The 15,827-nt window shown below is 23.6% G+C and overlaps 1 protein-coding gene across 1 annotated transcript in view; it reads left to right on the forward strand.

Moving 5' to 3' along the window:
• Positions 1 to 15,827, forward strand: part of LOC145836580 (uncharacterized) — an 84,564-nt gene that overhangs the window by 13,126 nt on the left and 55,611 nt on the right. The window contains exons 3-13 of the mRNA XM_082944374.1: positions 33 to 113; positions 541 to 729; positions 1,566 to 1,670; positions 2,059 to 2,171; positions 3,232 to 3,402; positions 3,676 to 3,822; positions 9,105 to 9,288; positions 9,485 to 9,587; positions 11,405 to 11,677; positions 12,107 to 12,180; positions 13,332 to 13,504. Of these exons, the coding sequence (XP_082800500.1) occupies positions 33 to 113; positions 541 to 729; positions 1,566 to 1,670; positions 2,059 to 2,171; positions 3,232 to 3,402; positions 3,676 to 3,822; positions 9,105 to 9,288; positions 9,485 to 9,587; positions 11,405 to 11,677; positions 12,107 to 12,180; positions 13,332 to 13,504 (1,613 nt within the window). The remainder of the gene's footprint in view (positions 1 to 32; positions 114 to 540; positions 730 to 1,565; positions 1,671 to 2,058; positions 2,172 to 3,231; positions 3,403 to 3,675; positions 3,823 to 9,104; positions 9,289 to 9,484; positions 9,588 to 11,404; positions 11,678 to 12,106; positions 12,181 to 13,331; positions 13,505 to 15,827) is intronic.

Raw genomic sequence — 15,827 nt, forward strand, 5'->3', positions numbered from 1 at the left:
AATAGATTTTTTTCGCTGGGTGTTAACACCAGGGTCATCCTATGAATCTTGGTATTTAAAAAGTCACACAGTTATCATTTATATAAGACTTCATTTCATATTTGCTTATTTAGGTGAGTTTCAGTAAAAGTTAAATTAAAAGTTTTAGATTTTTAAAAATTATGTTAAAACAGTTGTAAAAAACTTAGTTAAATAATTTAAACTTACATATGCCTTTTTTATAGCATTTTCATTTTATCAATAATTTTTGTCCAAAACTAGATAATTTTTATTAAAACAACAATTATCTTGTGCCTATATATGTTTTATTACTTTTATTTATTTTTTGAGTCTTAAAATTACTTGTTTAACTACATTATATGTAGTATGATAGTTATATAAGTTTGTAAAAATACTTCTTAGTAATAATTTTACAGATTAAAAATAGAAATTATGGTTTGATGCAAAAAAAAAAATCAAAATATAAATTTAATATTTTGATGTTTAAGCTAATCAAGTAATTCAAAGTTAATTATAATTACAAGTTAAGTTTTTGTTAAGGATTTGTTGAAAAAAAGCCTGGTTCTAACACCTACCTGTTTAGAACAATCAAATATTTGATATGTATCTTCTTACTTCTTCATTTTTGCGCTTGTTGGTTTTTTAATATAGCATGCTATCCTACTAATGTTAATGGAGATTTAATTGAGTTATGTGTCCCTAATTCCTGGTATCAGAACTTTAAATTTGGTTAGTTCAGTCTTTGTTTTTATTTGCATTTCATATATTTGAATGTTATTTCAAGCAAATTATTAAATATAAAGAAAGTTTATAATTTATAAAGCAAGTTTCTTTTAATTTTTCTAAAACTAATTGTCATAAAGAAATAATTTTATGTATACTATTATAAGAAGGTTTGTATTAGATTTCAGATACCATTTAAAACTTTGTATAAATAAGCAAAAACTACTCATTTTACTTCATTTTCAATTTTCATAGTATACAGACGTTTTTAACTTAAAGTTTATGTCCTTTTTAAGTGATAAAATAAATAAAACATTTTTATTAACTTAAATCTAATTTGTAAACATCATAGTATCTTAAACTTAATAATAAGTCCCTAACTTAGTGTGTAAATTTGAATACATATCTTTACTTGTTAATGACAGAAAGTAATTGTTGAAAAAGTTTGTATAAAATAAAAATATAAAGGTTATGATTAATTTATGATTTTTATATTAAGTTGCAAATTGTACTTAAGAACTAATTTAAACTATATACTTAATTTTCTGAAGCATACCTTTAATTAAAGTTACTTGCATTTTAATGAAATATTTACTTGTTTGCAATTAGCTTTTAAATGACTTCCAAGTTTCACATGATAGTTTATCTACTTTAAGGTATGTTTTTACAATAAAGAAAAGTAAACCAAAGTTAGTGTTATGCTTTTAAATCTATTAAACTTATCTATTTAATAAAAATATTTCTACCTACAGAAAAGATGTTTCTGTTCAACAGAATATCAGTGCAGTTAACAAGCTTTGCTAAAAACAAGTTTAGCATAAGTATTTTGACAAAATACACAGCCAGCCTGTATTGGGCCACTGCCACTTTGACTTTCACAGGGTATGGAGATGTGAGACCTAGTAGTTTATTTGAAAAGTTCTTTAGTGTCGTAGTAATGCTTTCAAGTCAGTTTTTGCTGTATATTTATAAATTTACTGTTAGCTAGTACACAAAAAATAAATTAACTAGTGAGTTTAGAAATAAGTTGCTTATTGCTAACTTCTTTAATTATTTAACTATTAAAAAAAAAACTATTACTTGTTGTTAGACGAAGCATATATTTTTGTTTTAGTACTTTTGGAAGTTTATTTACTATCTCATGTTGCTTAAAAAAGTTTTTTAAATAATGGAATTGCTATTTTGAAATCACGCTTAGATCTTTAACAAACAAATTATCCAGTAAAAGTTTTGACATGTAAAAAAAAACTTTGAATTGAAAAATTAACAGTAATAAAATTTACAAAAATGTTAAGAAATTAAATTGAATTCTATAATATTTGTAAACATTTTCAGGTATGACACTGGTGTTTGGAACAGTTCTGAGTGGAATGTCCTCAATGATTAGTAATTACGACACAAAAAGATCAGTATTTTCACATCAATACAAAACTTTTCTTTCTGAAGTGGTTAGTAATTGCAAGTAATTCATATTAAGTGTACTTAGAAAATAAGAAGTCTCAATTTGAGCTTAACATACGATAGAAGGTTTTGAGAATTTGTAATGTAACATTTTTGACTGTTAAAATCATCAGATTTAGTAGATTGAAATAAAACTAACAAATCTTATTTTGAGTATGCATTTTTTAATAAAAAGGATTGGAAGCATTCTAGAAAGAATTAGCTAACGTATTTTTCAAAAACGCCCCGTAGAACCTATTTATAATTTTTTTATTACTTTTTTAGTAGAAAAAACTATTTTTTATTGTTAAAACTTTGTATTTAAAATCTACATATAATATGTTTTGGTTTTAAGAAAACAAATAGAGAGATCTCAACTGCTGGAGGAGAAGTAATATATTTATTCTTTCAAAAATTTATTTTACAAACTAAGTTTCGGTCAAAGACCTCTTCAGTGCTTAAATAAATCTTATTCAAATAGAATATTCAAATATTTAAAATCTACTAAATATCTACAAGCTGTTAATAACGAAATAAAATAAAATAGGATTTAAATTTGTCTTATTTTTATGATTAAAAAAAATATTTGTGATATAATAAATGTATAGAGCAAAAATATTTTACTTAAAGTCCGATAACTTTTGTTTTATTAGAATTTTTTTCATTTAGTTTTCAATAGATACAACCTTAGACTACTTTAAAAATAAATATTTGTAGAGGTTCAAAAATATTGATTTTATAAGAAAATACATTCCCTGTTTCCAACTAAACGTGATTTGGGCTCACTGTGTATCATATACAATTTTTTTAATTATATTTTGAATTTATTTGTTATAAAACACATTTACTGTACATTTGTAATACTTTTGTACTATTAAAAACAGCTTTATACCTTAAAGTTAATTTTATACTAAAATTTGGCACAAAAACTTGTACTTTCAAAAACCTGGAAAGTTTTTTCAAAAAACCTTTAGCAACTCTGATTTAAAATAGAATAACCGGTTAAATATTTCAGTAACTTTTATTTGGTACAATGAAGTATATTAAAAAGGTGATTAAAATTTCTAGAGTCGGATGGAAGTCAGCGACACTGCTAGAGACTTGTGTCTCAAATACTTGGACTTCATATGGGACAAATACGAAGGCCCCTCTGTATTGGTTGATGGTACACTTATGGCTTTACCTGAAGCTCTAAAAGTTAAATTTTGTGAGGCAACTTACAAGAACTTTATTAATAAAGTCAGTATTGAGTCTTTTTTTGTTGTTTCTAGATTTTTGTTTAGCTTTTGAATTGATGTATAAGTTATGTTAGTCTATACCAGTGTACAAACTTATAATGAAGTTTTCGTAGAAAACTTTTAAATTTTTCAGAGTCACCATGTTTTTTAAAATAAAAATGTGTACATTTGTAATAATATAAGAATGAAAGCAGAAAATGATTCATTTAGAAAATTCATAAATACAAAGTGAAGCTTGAATTAACTTCTTAAAATTAATCAAATTCAATTTTAGGTAGAGCTTTTTGAAGGAATGGGCGAAGCTTTTCGAAGAAATTTGACTCTTATAATCAGGCCTAAGATATACTTAGCAGGGCAATTTATTCAGAGAAGCGGTGAGATAGGTGACACTTTGTGTTACATTCATCAGGGTGTTGTAGAGGCTAGTTAAGTTGAAGTACACAGCTTAGGATACGTTTGAAAAAGTTAAGATGTTTATAAATTCTTTTATCCTTCATAGTTCGGATAAATATTTTAAAGAATGATTTATTCTAAAATGTTTTTTTACATTTATATCTGTATTTATATATACAGTAAACTTGTTTCAACTGTTAAAATGGTTTTAAGTTTTAGTTCATTGTAAAATTATTTAAAGGTGTGTCACAATAAGTAATCAATATGAGGCTAGTCTTAAGATAGATAAAATTAATGAAAGGTAATTGTTTTGTAATAGATTTATGCTTTTACTCAAATATCTGAATACTAATTTTTTGTAAGGTAAAGGTTGTTTATCATACAATACTCAAATTTAATATTTAAACTCGATTATTTAAAAAAAGAGAAATAGATTTTACGTTCAAATTATCTTCTAGCGTTTCGGTAAATAGCATTTAAAACTCTTACGAATAATTAATTGTATAATTATTTATTTGATTATTTGTTATTGATGTTTAAATTTTAATTAACTACTTTTTAGTTATGTGAAAAATAGTTGATATATTAAATATGTTATAGTGAGAAAGTTATGGTAAAAGACCTACGATAGATTTATAAGTTTATGATTATGGTAATTTAAGTTTAAAATGATAAATTATGAAGATATTTTAATATAATTGTGTTGTTTATTTTAAACAATTGGGTTTTTATTTTAGTAAATTTGCGTTAGGTACTAAAATAGTTATAAAAAATATATATTAACCGTTTATTTTTTAAAAATTTTATTGTTATTTACTGGTGGGTGTTAATTTTTTGACAGTTTTATAAACTAAAATTTGATAACACTTAGATATGAATTTAGACATTTAATAAAATAAAGTTTAATTAACTAAGTATTTATTCTAATTTAGTTTAACGGAACACCTTACCAAATTATATTTGTCACTAAATCTAAAAAAGGAATACTTAAAATGTTTGGTTTTTTATACTCTTTGTTTTATCATTTAATTCGGGTATCATTTATAATGAGACTATTATGTTTTTATGCTAATAAGAGTAATTTAGTTTTTACTAGAACTTACATTTTAATTTTTTTAAAGATTTGAAATAATAAAATTAAAAAAGATTTTGCTGTCTGACAAAATATAAGAGGTTTAAATATAATCAAGCTTAATGCTGCATGTGTTCAATTTCCTGTAGCTAGTTGTTATTAAATTTATTTATAAAACATTGGTGGTTATGCTTATCTCTCTCAGTTTTTTGTAATCATACCTACTTACAAACTTTCCAAAAATTTTTTGTTATATCAATTATGTAAATTTTTTTAAACATATTATAGTTATTAAAATGTTTTATAAATTATTCAAGTCAGTAAGAGTGATTTAAAGTTGTGTACACATTGAGTTTACATAGTATTAGTTTCGAAAATAGAAATACTAACCAAGTCTGAGCTTTCAAAAACTCACTTACGTATGCTAAAAATTATGTACTTTAAAATGTGCAAAATATAGGATAAACTAAATTACTTACATTATTTTTCGTGGCTATTATTGATACAAATTTGTATAATTTAAATTATATATAGCGATTTAATTTTAACAAGTAAATTTTAATATCGAAAAATATCACAGTTATATTTGTTTTTTTAGCCTGAACTTACTAATTTGGTTTTGTTAGAATAACGTTTTGAACTACTTTTAAAGTAGTATATATATGTAGTAAGTCCTTATTCTAAATCTTTTCAATAACATAGTATATAAAGTATGTTTAGAAGCATATTTTTGATTGTTTTGTACAATTAAAAATTAATATAACTCAATTTGTTTTAAAATTATCTACAAAAGCGATATACTATAAGAAATGCTAATGTTTATAACTTTATAAAAAAGTTTTTTGGATTTAAAATATATACCAATTTAGCACAAGAAAAAAAAGTACACACCCATGTATATAATGTAACTAAAAAATTGAACAACCTTTTTAGTTTTTGTAGAAATATTCTAACACGTCAGCGAAACTCGATAAATTGCTTAAATTTACCAAAAATAAGATTATTTTTTAATTTTATTCAAAAATGAAAACTTTAAAATTAAAGGTTTATAAATAAATAAAAAGAAATATCTACGCAGTATAATAGTTTGCTGTACAATGATTTTGCAAAATGAAGTTTTGTTTTTACTCTATCGCACAATGTTGACTGCTGACAATTAATAAGTTATTTTCTGTTGTTGTAATTTACACCTTCCATTCAAATGAGTACACAACGTACCTGTCACTAAAACCTTTGTTTATTACTTCAGACAACTCTTATATACGTCAGTAAATGACTTGCACAGCAAGATGATTTTATTTGTACACCAAACATGTTAAATATTTTTACCTCCTTATTTTTAAGGCGTCAAAAAATTGAGTTAAAATTTAAAGAAATATTTTTTTAAACATTTATTGTGTATTGAAAACAAAATGTAATTTATTAAGTTAATTCATACATTGTGCGAAAATGAATCAATGATATTGTTTTATGTTAGAATATTGCTGTAAAGAAACTATCTAAAATCTTTAAGACAAGCGCATTTATGAATTATTGCTGTTTTTAGTTGCTCGATTTTTAAGTGATAATCGCTTTAAATTTATGTTAAACACTTAAGTTAAAAACTTCTCAAAATAACTTTAACCTGTAAAGTGCAAGTTTAGAAGCAAGCTAGTTTTAAAATAATAGTTCGATATTTTATATGAATTTAGTATAAAATATGTAGGAAAATGTATTTTATTCATAGTATTTTTTATTTTTTTTTGGTAATGTCGTCACAAAACTAAAAATCACGTGATTCTTAGCTTTTAATCTAACCATTTTATCATATCAAAGTATTTAAATTTCAGTTTTTTTAAATGTTTCAAAGTCATCAGTATATGACTTAAGTTTTACACCAATAAATTCGTTTTTACTTTTTAATATTATGAAATAATTAGTTGTAATTTAAGTTATTGTTAATACAATAATATTGTGATCAACACATTTTTAGTGTTCTATTTTCTAAGCATCATTAGTTTTATTCTAACTTTAAAAGGGCAAATATTTAAGTGCTTTAATTTTAATTTAAGTTCTGATAATAAACTGAATTCGGAAAAGTAGGTATAGCTTGCATAAATTAGTATTATAAATATAAAACTGAAATAATTTTAATTTAGACTCAGCATAAGTATATATCACTGTAGATTGCGACGAATTTAAATTCCCGAAAAGAATAAATTAAAACTTTGAGAAACAGTGTATCATATTTATCAAACATTTGATATACATATTAAACCTTTTATGTAAAAGATTAAGTTTAATCTGTATCAACGCCAACAAAAAGGTATAATTTAAAGATAAGACGGCATTTCAAGTTATAAAGTAGTACACGTTTAAGATACCACTTCTGATAAAAAATTAAAATTTTTAGACGGTAAGTTTGTTTGATGCATTATAGGTGGGCAAGTTTCTTGTGTCTCAAAAAGTTTCGCTTGTAGGAGTTAAGAATTAAGTTCAATTATACTCTTCGTATTTGCTTTACCGAGGGTTATCTATCAAATAAATATTTAATTAGATTTATTTAAGAACTTAACTGCATTCAATCGAAAACATATCTATAAAAAATTATTCAATTTTTTAATACTGCGTTAACAATAGCTTATTGTAGTATAAGTTTATTTCCTTATGATATAGGTTAGTTTTATGTATAAATTATAAGTTCAAAAAGAACTTGAAGACGACTTTTTTTTTATGCGCGTTCTAAAACTCCCAATTAACTTATTTGAAAATTAATACAAGTTACTAAAATAAACATAACTATATTTAAATTATAGTTTATTTTTTTATATACTAGTATAATAATTTTGAAATAGTTTGACTTTGGTTACCATAATTACAAAGTCGTGAAATTATTAGTCATTTGTAGTTTACCTTTTGTAAGATATTCAGAAATACACATTTATATTAACTATTTTTTTAATAAACATGAGGCAAAAAAATAAGGTTGTTACACTAGTAAGCAAGTAAATAAATTATAATAAAAGCTACTTTAATACTAGTTTAATTTAAAATATAAAATTTTCGCCAAATCTAATTCTAAAAACAAAACACAAATAAAAAAATGTATAAACTTTTATTAATTATATATGTTTTATGTATTATTTATTTTCCCTGGTACATTTCAAAATAACAAAAAAAAAGTAATAGCTAATGGAATGTGAGAAGTATTTTAGAAGTTAAACATTTTGCTACAATAGTTGATGACTAAGTTCGATTCTTTCAGATAGCATTTAAAAAAAAAAAGTTATTTAATAGCAGCATACGACTAACCACATAAAAGTGCCATTTTAAAGTATAAATTACAAACTATCTTTTTTTAGAATGATAGCATTTTTGAATGCTCTAGTTGTGTTACAAGTTTTATAATTAGAAAATGTTTAGTAGGGATTAATATTTTTTCAAAGGTTTTATTTATTTGTAAAACTTTTATACTTATGACGACTATAATATATATCAACTAAAAATTTTATTTTTTAAACTGTTGCCCTCAATAGTTTTTTTTTATAAAGAACAATTTTTATATATTCAAAACATGTATGTATATACATATAATTTAAGTTAAGGGCTTTTTTTTACAAACATTAACATTAGTTCTTATATGATTATAAAAAGTATAAACAATAACTTAGTTTTTATGGAATATAAATGTTTTGACTGACTTTTGAGATATAGTAATTTTGGAAAAAGCTTCTTATACAAAAGAATAGAGTAAATTTTTTTCATTATTACTTTCTTCAAAATTTATACTTTCACTAAAACTAGATTTACTTGTTCAGAAAGATAAATTAAAACATTTAAAAAGAAAGTAATTAAGTCAATAACACGAAAAAAACTTATATTTTTAATACAAAAAAAAACTCTTAAAGTGAAATATTTTAATGTTAGAAACGGAATAACTTTAATGTTTTGAAGAAGATAAAAAAATTAAGCAGATGGTTTTGTTTAAGTGTTTTTTTTTGGTTTGTGTCTTCCTTATGGAACGTATTAATCTAATCGATTTTTTTCGCTTATATTTAAAAACTTACTTTGAATGTTTTTAAGTAGTAAGAAGTTTCTTATAGCTAAGATAAACTACTACAGTATAAGATTCACTTGTAAAATAATAAGGTCAACCTCTCCTTAATCCTTGACACATTATTAACTAGCCATTTTACCATCCAGCATCTTTACTTACATATTTTTTTTAATATGTTTTTCATATTGCTTCAGTTTTTTAGGTTTTAGAAAGAGATGAGGACAAGACTGTGGCGTTGTTGCACCAGGGCAAGTCGTTTGGACAAGTGCACATGGTCTACAATCTACCCAGGACATACTCTGTCAGGTGCAAGGCAAATTGTACCGTGTTTGTTATTAACAAGGACGATTTCCATGATCTGCTCAGCGACTATCCAAAAGGTCATGGTTTAGAAAAATAGAAATTCATAGTCATATTAAAATAAATTAAAATACTTTATCTATATCCAAGTTTTTGTGTATAGTGTATTTTTATATTTGTAGTTTTAAATTATTGGAATTTCCCGAATATTAATTTTTGGAGTTTTTGAATTTTAATTACAATTTTCTTAAAATTGATGATTTTAAACCGCTATTTAAACAGATGCTGAAACTTTTATGGAAACTGCCAATTTAAAATGTTTTGGCGAGAGTGCTAAATGGCCGCTCAAACCTATAGAAACCAAACATTTGAGCACTGCACTCAAGTTAGTATATATTAAGCTATGAGAAAACTAGTTATTATTAAATAATTTATATATAAATTTTAAGAAAAAAATTAATTTTACTTAAAATAGAAATAAAAGCTGTTTTTATAATTTGCTATAAAAGTCACTGTCTTTTACTTTAATTGTTTGCTTAGTTTAAACAATTCCAGTTTGTTGCACTCGATATATAAAAAAATTGTTTGATTTATTTCTTTAATTTGTATTAATTAGTAGTTTTTTAAAAATTAGCTTAAGTTATGTATCATAAATGCTATGTAATTCAAGTTGTTTTTACCACTAGTTAATTTAATGTTGCTTATTTTTTTATTTCTCTTCACTTACTTTACTTAGTCACTTTCTTAAAAAACATTGCAATAAATGGTAATATTTAAATAGTTAGTTTTCCAAATAATTATCTAGTATGAAAACTTAATAGGTTTTCTTCATTTACAAATTAGTTTTTACATTGAAAAAAAAAAGAAAACAAATTAATTATGTTTGCATAAATTTAAGTTTAATTTTATATATTTACTTAATTTAAAATTATCTAAAAATATTAGTTATAAAAAAAAGTAATTAATTAATAAAAGTTAAAAAAGAAGTATGACTTAAAGTATTTTAAAAATAAATCTTTGTACTTAAGTGTTAAAAAGTATTAAAACTAAGTTAGAAATATGTTTCATTTATTTTGTTCTTATCTTGATACAGTTTTCAATCTAGTTTTTATATCCTATATTTAAAAGTATGTAGAACATGATAAAATATTCGTAGCAATACATTCCCTTTTAGACTTAATTTGAACGTATTTTCACATATAAGCGTGTGAAAATATTACCTTTGTTGTAGAACAATTTTATAATCTATTGACTTTAATTCTAATTATAAACAAATTGAAAAAGGGAATTAAGGGTATAAACTACAAAAACATTTGAGTTTAATTAATACATATTTACAGTTACAACTAAAGTATAACATTTTAAGTGAATACTTTCAGTTTTTTGATTTATTTTCGTTAAATATTTTATCCCTTTTGAAAACAAGTGAAATATAATAAATAAAAATGTAAATTTTTTTTTTGGTTTTAAATACATTTAAAAAACAGTTTTTATTCGAAAAGCTTCTTGTTTTTCACATTTTAAACATAAGCTATTCTAAACTTGTAAGACGGTTTACTAAATTATTTTTTTAGAAATTAAACTGTATTTAATTCACTATATTTTTATACTTTAAAGATAAAACAAGTTTAGTTTTTAAAAAAGCTGTTGTTTATATAATTTTTTTCCTGCAAAAACTTGAGCTCGTTTAAACTTTAATTCGAGTAAATTCTCGCTCGATGCGCCAATAAAAATGTTTATTTGTTTGTGACAAAAGTAAATATATATTTTCAAGGTGTTTATTGTGATATTTATACACAAATTAAACTTGTGAGATGAGAAGTTTTATTGTTTAGACAGAAAACAGTCAAACAAATTGAACAAGTCTTGATGTATCGATAATTAGAATTTATGTAAACTCTTAAAAGTTTTACAAAATAATTTTGTTTAGTTATTTATTTACAACTTATCATGAAAAAAAGTTATATTAAAAACTTAAACAATCTATAAATTTTTCTTAGTATTTTTTAAAATGTATTGTAAAACGAACTTAGAAGTGACAAAGGCGATAGAAATGAATTTGTGTATTAAAAAAATATTTTAAACAAATGTTAGACAGACAACAAATAAAAAAAAACTTTCAAGTTATGTTTTTGTTAGATTGGTGTGTACATTTAAAAAACATAACATTTTAATTTAAAAAACTCTATGACGTCACAACAGCAACATAGACCAGAAGAGAAGGAGGTCGTCCATAATACCAAGCGGGCCGAACTCGCAGAGATCCGAGGTGCGAGAACAGATAAAGAACATCACCAGCCAGCGGAAGAAGCCGCAGAAGAGCAAGGCGAAGAACCTGCAGGCGAGCATCTCCCGAATATTCAAGTCAGAAGATGAGACGAAGCAAGAAGACTTGGGCGAAGCGGCGGAGAAAATCGTCATTCCTGGCAATTTTCAGGAGAATCAGGAAGATCCGGAGGCTTCTCAATTTAGAAGGTTGATATGTTTTTATGTTGGTTTATTTTAAGTAGTTTAGTTTTTATTATTGTGATTTTACTTTTGTAAGCTTTTAACTTTTTGTTTTTATTTCAATTAATGACAAAGTTGGACGTGTAGATTAATTCGGACTAAAAGTAAAGAATTCCGATTGATTGGAGTTAATTTTAAGCAAAGTTTTAAACTTTCCAAAAAAATAATTATTTGAAATTTTATTATGATTTAAAGTTAACGATCAAAAATTTTCCTTAATAGTATTTAAAATTATGAAATAATGTTTACAGTAAATTCTTTATAATAGTTTTTTCTTATAGGGAAGATAAATTGTATCAAAAATAAAACTTGAATTTTAATTTTTGTTTCACTTGAACTTTTGAAATTGAAAGAAACTGAGTATAAAAATGTTTTAATTATTAATTATGCTTGTAGGTTGCAAACAATTTCTACAAATAACTATGGCGGAGCAAACTTGATAAGAATCGATATAAATAAACAGCTGCCTCGTTAGTATAACTTTGAAATGTCTAATTAGATACTATTATAAAATTTACATTCTTTGACAGCTAATATATTAACCTTTTTATTTCTTTCTGAGATTAATATTTTTATTTTTCTAAATTATTTTTAAATTTTAAAAGTTTGTTTAAGTTAAAAGTTGTTGTTAAAATTTAGTTGAAACAATTAATATATTAAAGAAACTTAAAGCTTTTAAAGAAATGTTTTAAAGATTGTTTTGATGAAAGCAGAAAAATTTTAATTTAAATAAATGCCAAAGTATTTCCGTAAAAACTTAAGAAAAACATGAAAACCTCACTTATTGGTAATGAAAAGTAATTATATAACCTACTTAAGTTTTATTGTTTTTTACTTTGAAAAAGATACATTATAGTAGTTATTTTTCACTTGTCAAAATAGGAAATTAGTTGTTGAATTTTTATAAATCCCTTGACAAGCTAAATAGGCGACTTATCGTGTTTTTATGACGCATTTTTGTAAAGCTTTGTTGTGCAATTACAAAATTAAAAAAAGTATTGAAAACGTGACAGAGTTTGTTTGTGATTATTAAGTTAAGTATGATTTATGTTTCCTTATAATTATTACAATTACATTTTAATAGTATACTATAAAAGCAACTCATTTGTTTTGTATAAATAAAGTAAGTATGTTTATTTTCTTTGCATTTAATGTTATAAAGTTTAAATAACAACTAATTAAAATTTATATATTAATTTTTTTTGCCCTTACTAAACTTTGTTTTATTTTTTGACATATTTTGAAATACTTATACCATTAATTCAACTATCTAATTTAAACTCAATGCGGAATTTTATTTGATTTTTTTTTTCTTTTTTATAGCAAAAATTTTTAAACACCTTGATGTTTGTAATCTAATTTATTAAACTTTTTTTTTACATTAACATAAGTTTTAAAAACACGGTAAAGTTTTAGAGTATGTATAATCATTCTAATTTATTGTTCCTAGAAAGTTTCAGAGTTGTTTAGTTCCAAGTAAGCTTTTAATTAGCTTAATAGGTATTAAGTGTTAATTTTTTCAACTTGTTGTCCATGAAATAATTCACTAAGCTAGTTTGTACTAGGTTTTTCTGCATTCGTAGTAATTAATTTGTAAATATAAGCAATTTATAACAATCAGAAAAGTCGAATTCGGCAAATTCTTACTTGAACCTGCTTTCGGATAAAAAGGAAGAGGTGAAAAATAAAGGCATAATATCTAACTTGCGTAACCAAACTTATTACACGACAAAAAGAACTTCTGTTATGATTGACGAACACATTGAGGTTTTTAACAAGCTCCAAACAGATCAGGTTTGTTTGTAGTGCTATAAGGAGTTTAAAAATGTAGGCTGTTTTATTAGCCATTTTAATATTTTTCCATATTCAAAAGTCTATCTATATCATAAGTCAAACAGTTTTGTAAAAGAAATTCCCTAAAAAATTACTAATTCTTTTAAACTTATGCATCTTAAAAAATATTTTTTTGTATTAAGAAAAAGTAGCTCTATAAAATTTTACGACTTTAAGCTATATTAAACTTAGAAGGTAAAATAAGTTAATATCAGCATTGTCTTTAAATTGTTAGTTTATTAGCAGTAAAGTAGCTGTCTAGTATTTAATTTATCACTGAAGAAATAGTTTATGAATTACATTAATATATTTTTGAAATTAAAAATTAGTTATTATAAATGCAAAGTGTTATAAAAAGTTTGCACATAATAGAATAGTTACTCATTTAATTTTTTTCTGGACAATAGTTTTCTAAATGTAGAATTATTTTATCTAAAATATAAAAATAAAATGTTTGTTCATTGTTATAGACGAGAGAAAATGTATGAGTAGCAATAATAAACAAAAAAACATTATACCTTAGTTGTAATTTTGTAAATGTTATGTGCAGTCCTTTACTTCTATATGACCAAGTGTGCGCAATTTAAAAAGTTCAACAACTTAATTATTTTAAATGATTTTTAATTTTAATTGGTTCATTATTTTAACCCTGTAATAAATGCTTAAATGCTACTTTAAATTACTCTCTTTTTAGTCTGTAAATCAGAGTTTCCCAAACTAGTTTATTAACTCGCCAAAGCTTCGGGTTTAAAATTTCCTCCTAACGGAGTTACTTTAGGTGAAATATTTCAAATGCTTTCATCTTATAGAGTTGTTTTATTAAGACTTTATAGCTGTATTACATTTAAATCTTAAGTTTTAACACAGAGGCCAATGTAAAAAAGTTTTAAGTTTTTGAAAACAATTATTTTTTCCACTTTAAGTAGTTATCAGGACTTTTCTATTTTTGATGTAGATGAGAGTTGATACAGCACTACTAATTTTGAACCCAACCAACTACTTTAAACAACCTAAAATTACAAAACTTATACTTTGTTTTGAATGTTGATAACGTATTACTGAATATTTGGTTCAACTTCTACAAATTAAAAAATAACTGTTTGCTTTGAATATGCAGCTTAGGCTAGTTTTTTCAGCTAAAGCACGAGCTAATTTTTGAAATGAATTAAGAAACTTAAAAATACTAATTTTGCAAGTTTTTTAATTTTTAATTCAGTGAAATTATAGAACCTTATGCTTAAAATTTTTGATAAAACTAAGGCAAAGAAATAATTGCGAACTGATCAATGAAAATCGCTAAAGGAGTAACTGTTTAAAAATATAGGTTAAATCGTTTGCTAACAAAAGATCCTAGTAAAGTAACTTCACTGGAATATAAATAAAAATAAATTGTACAGTAATCTTCCTTTATTCTACCAACATATGTTTCTGTGTGTTAACGAATCAACACACTTCAACTACGTTCTTTAAAAAAATAATTACTGTAATGAAAGAATTGAAGCATAGAATAAAGTAAGTGTATACATGTATACATGTTTTGTGAAAACATGTTTACACCTACTTTATTCTATGCTTCTATTCTTTCATTACAGTCATTTTTTTACAGAACCCAATTAAAGAAGGGGTATCACTTTTAAAAACCCTGTTAAACTCATTAGTAACTTTTTGTATTTAGTAATGAATTGGTTTGCTTAGTATATGTATTTTAAATAATTTATTAATGAAATAGTAAATATCACTTAATCTATAAATAAAGAAAAAAGTATGTGCAGCATCTTAAAGTTCAATATTTTATTTATAGTGTTGATGTTTTGAACGTTTGACTGCCTATTAATACTTTTTATTCGTTTAATTTCCAGCCCAATTCCTTTAAAAAGCTGTAATTTATTTGAATCGTGATGTTTATGTTACTAAAGAAAGTTTACTTAAAAGTATTAATAACTGTAGTTGTACTTTGTTTTAAATTTTCTAAGTTTATAATATTTCGATGATAATAGTTTAATATAGTGATTTTATTTAATTTTCGAATTACAAGTTGCATATATGACTTTCACCAATATCTAACTAATCTATTTTTAAACAAATAAGTTGTAGTTTTATTTGAAGCATTTATAAGTTTATAAAATTTATATAATTTTTTTGTTGCTGTTTTTGAAATAGGTTTATTACTTATACCTTATAAAGAATAGTTTTTGCAATATTTTTATTATACTAGTGTTTTTTTATTTAACTATTTTTAGTTCAGTTATACAATAATTTCATTATTTATAGTTACGATATAGCA

Source organism: Thalia democratica, chromosome 5 (genome assembly GCF_965202585.1).
Source record: "Thalia democratica chromosome 5, ktThaDemo2.hap1.1, whole genome shotgun sequence".
Classification (NCBI taxonomy): Eukaryota; Metazoa; Chordata; class Thaliacea; order Salpida; family Salpidae; genus Thalia; species Thalia democratica.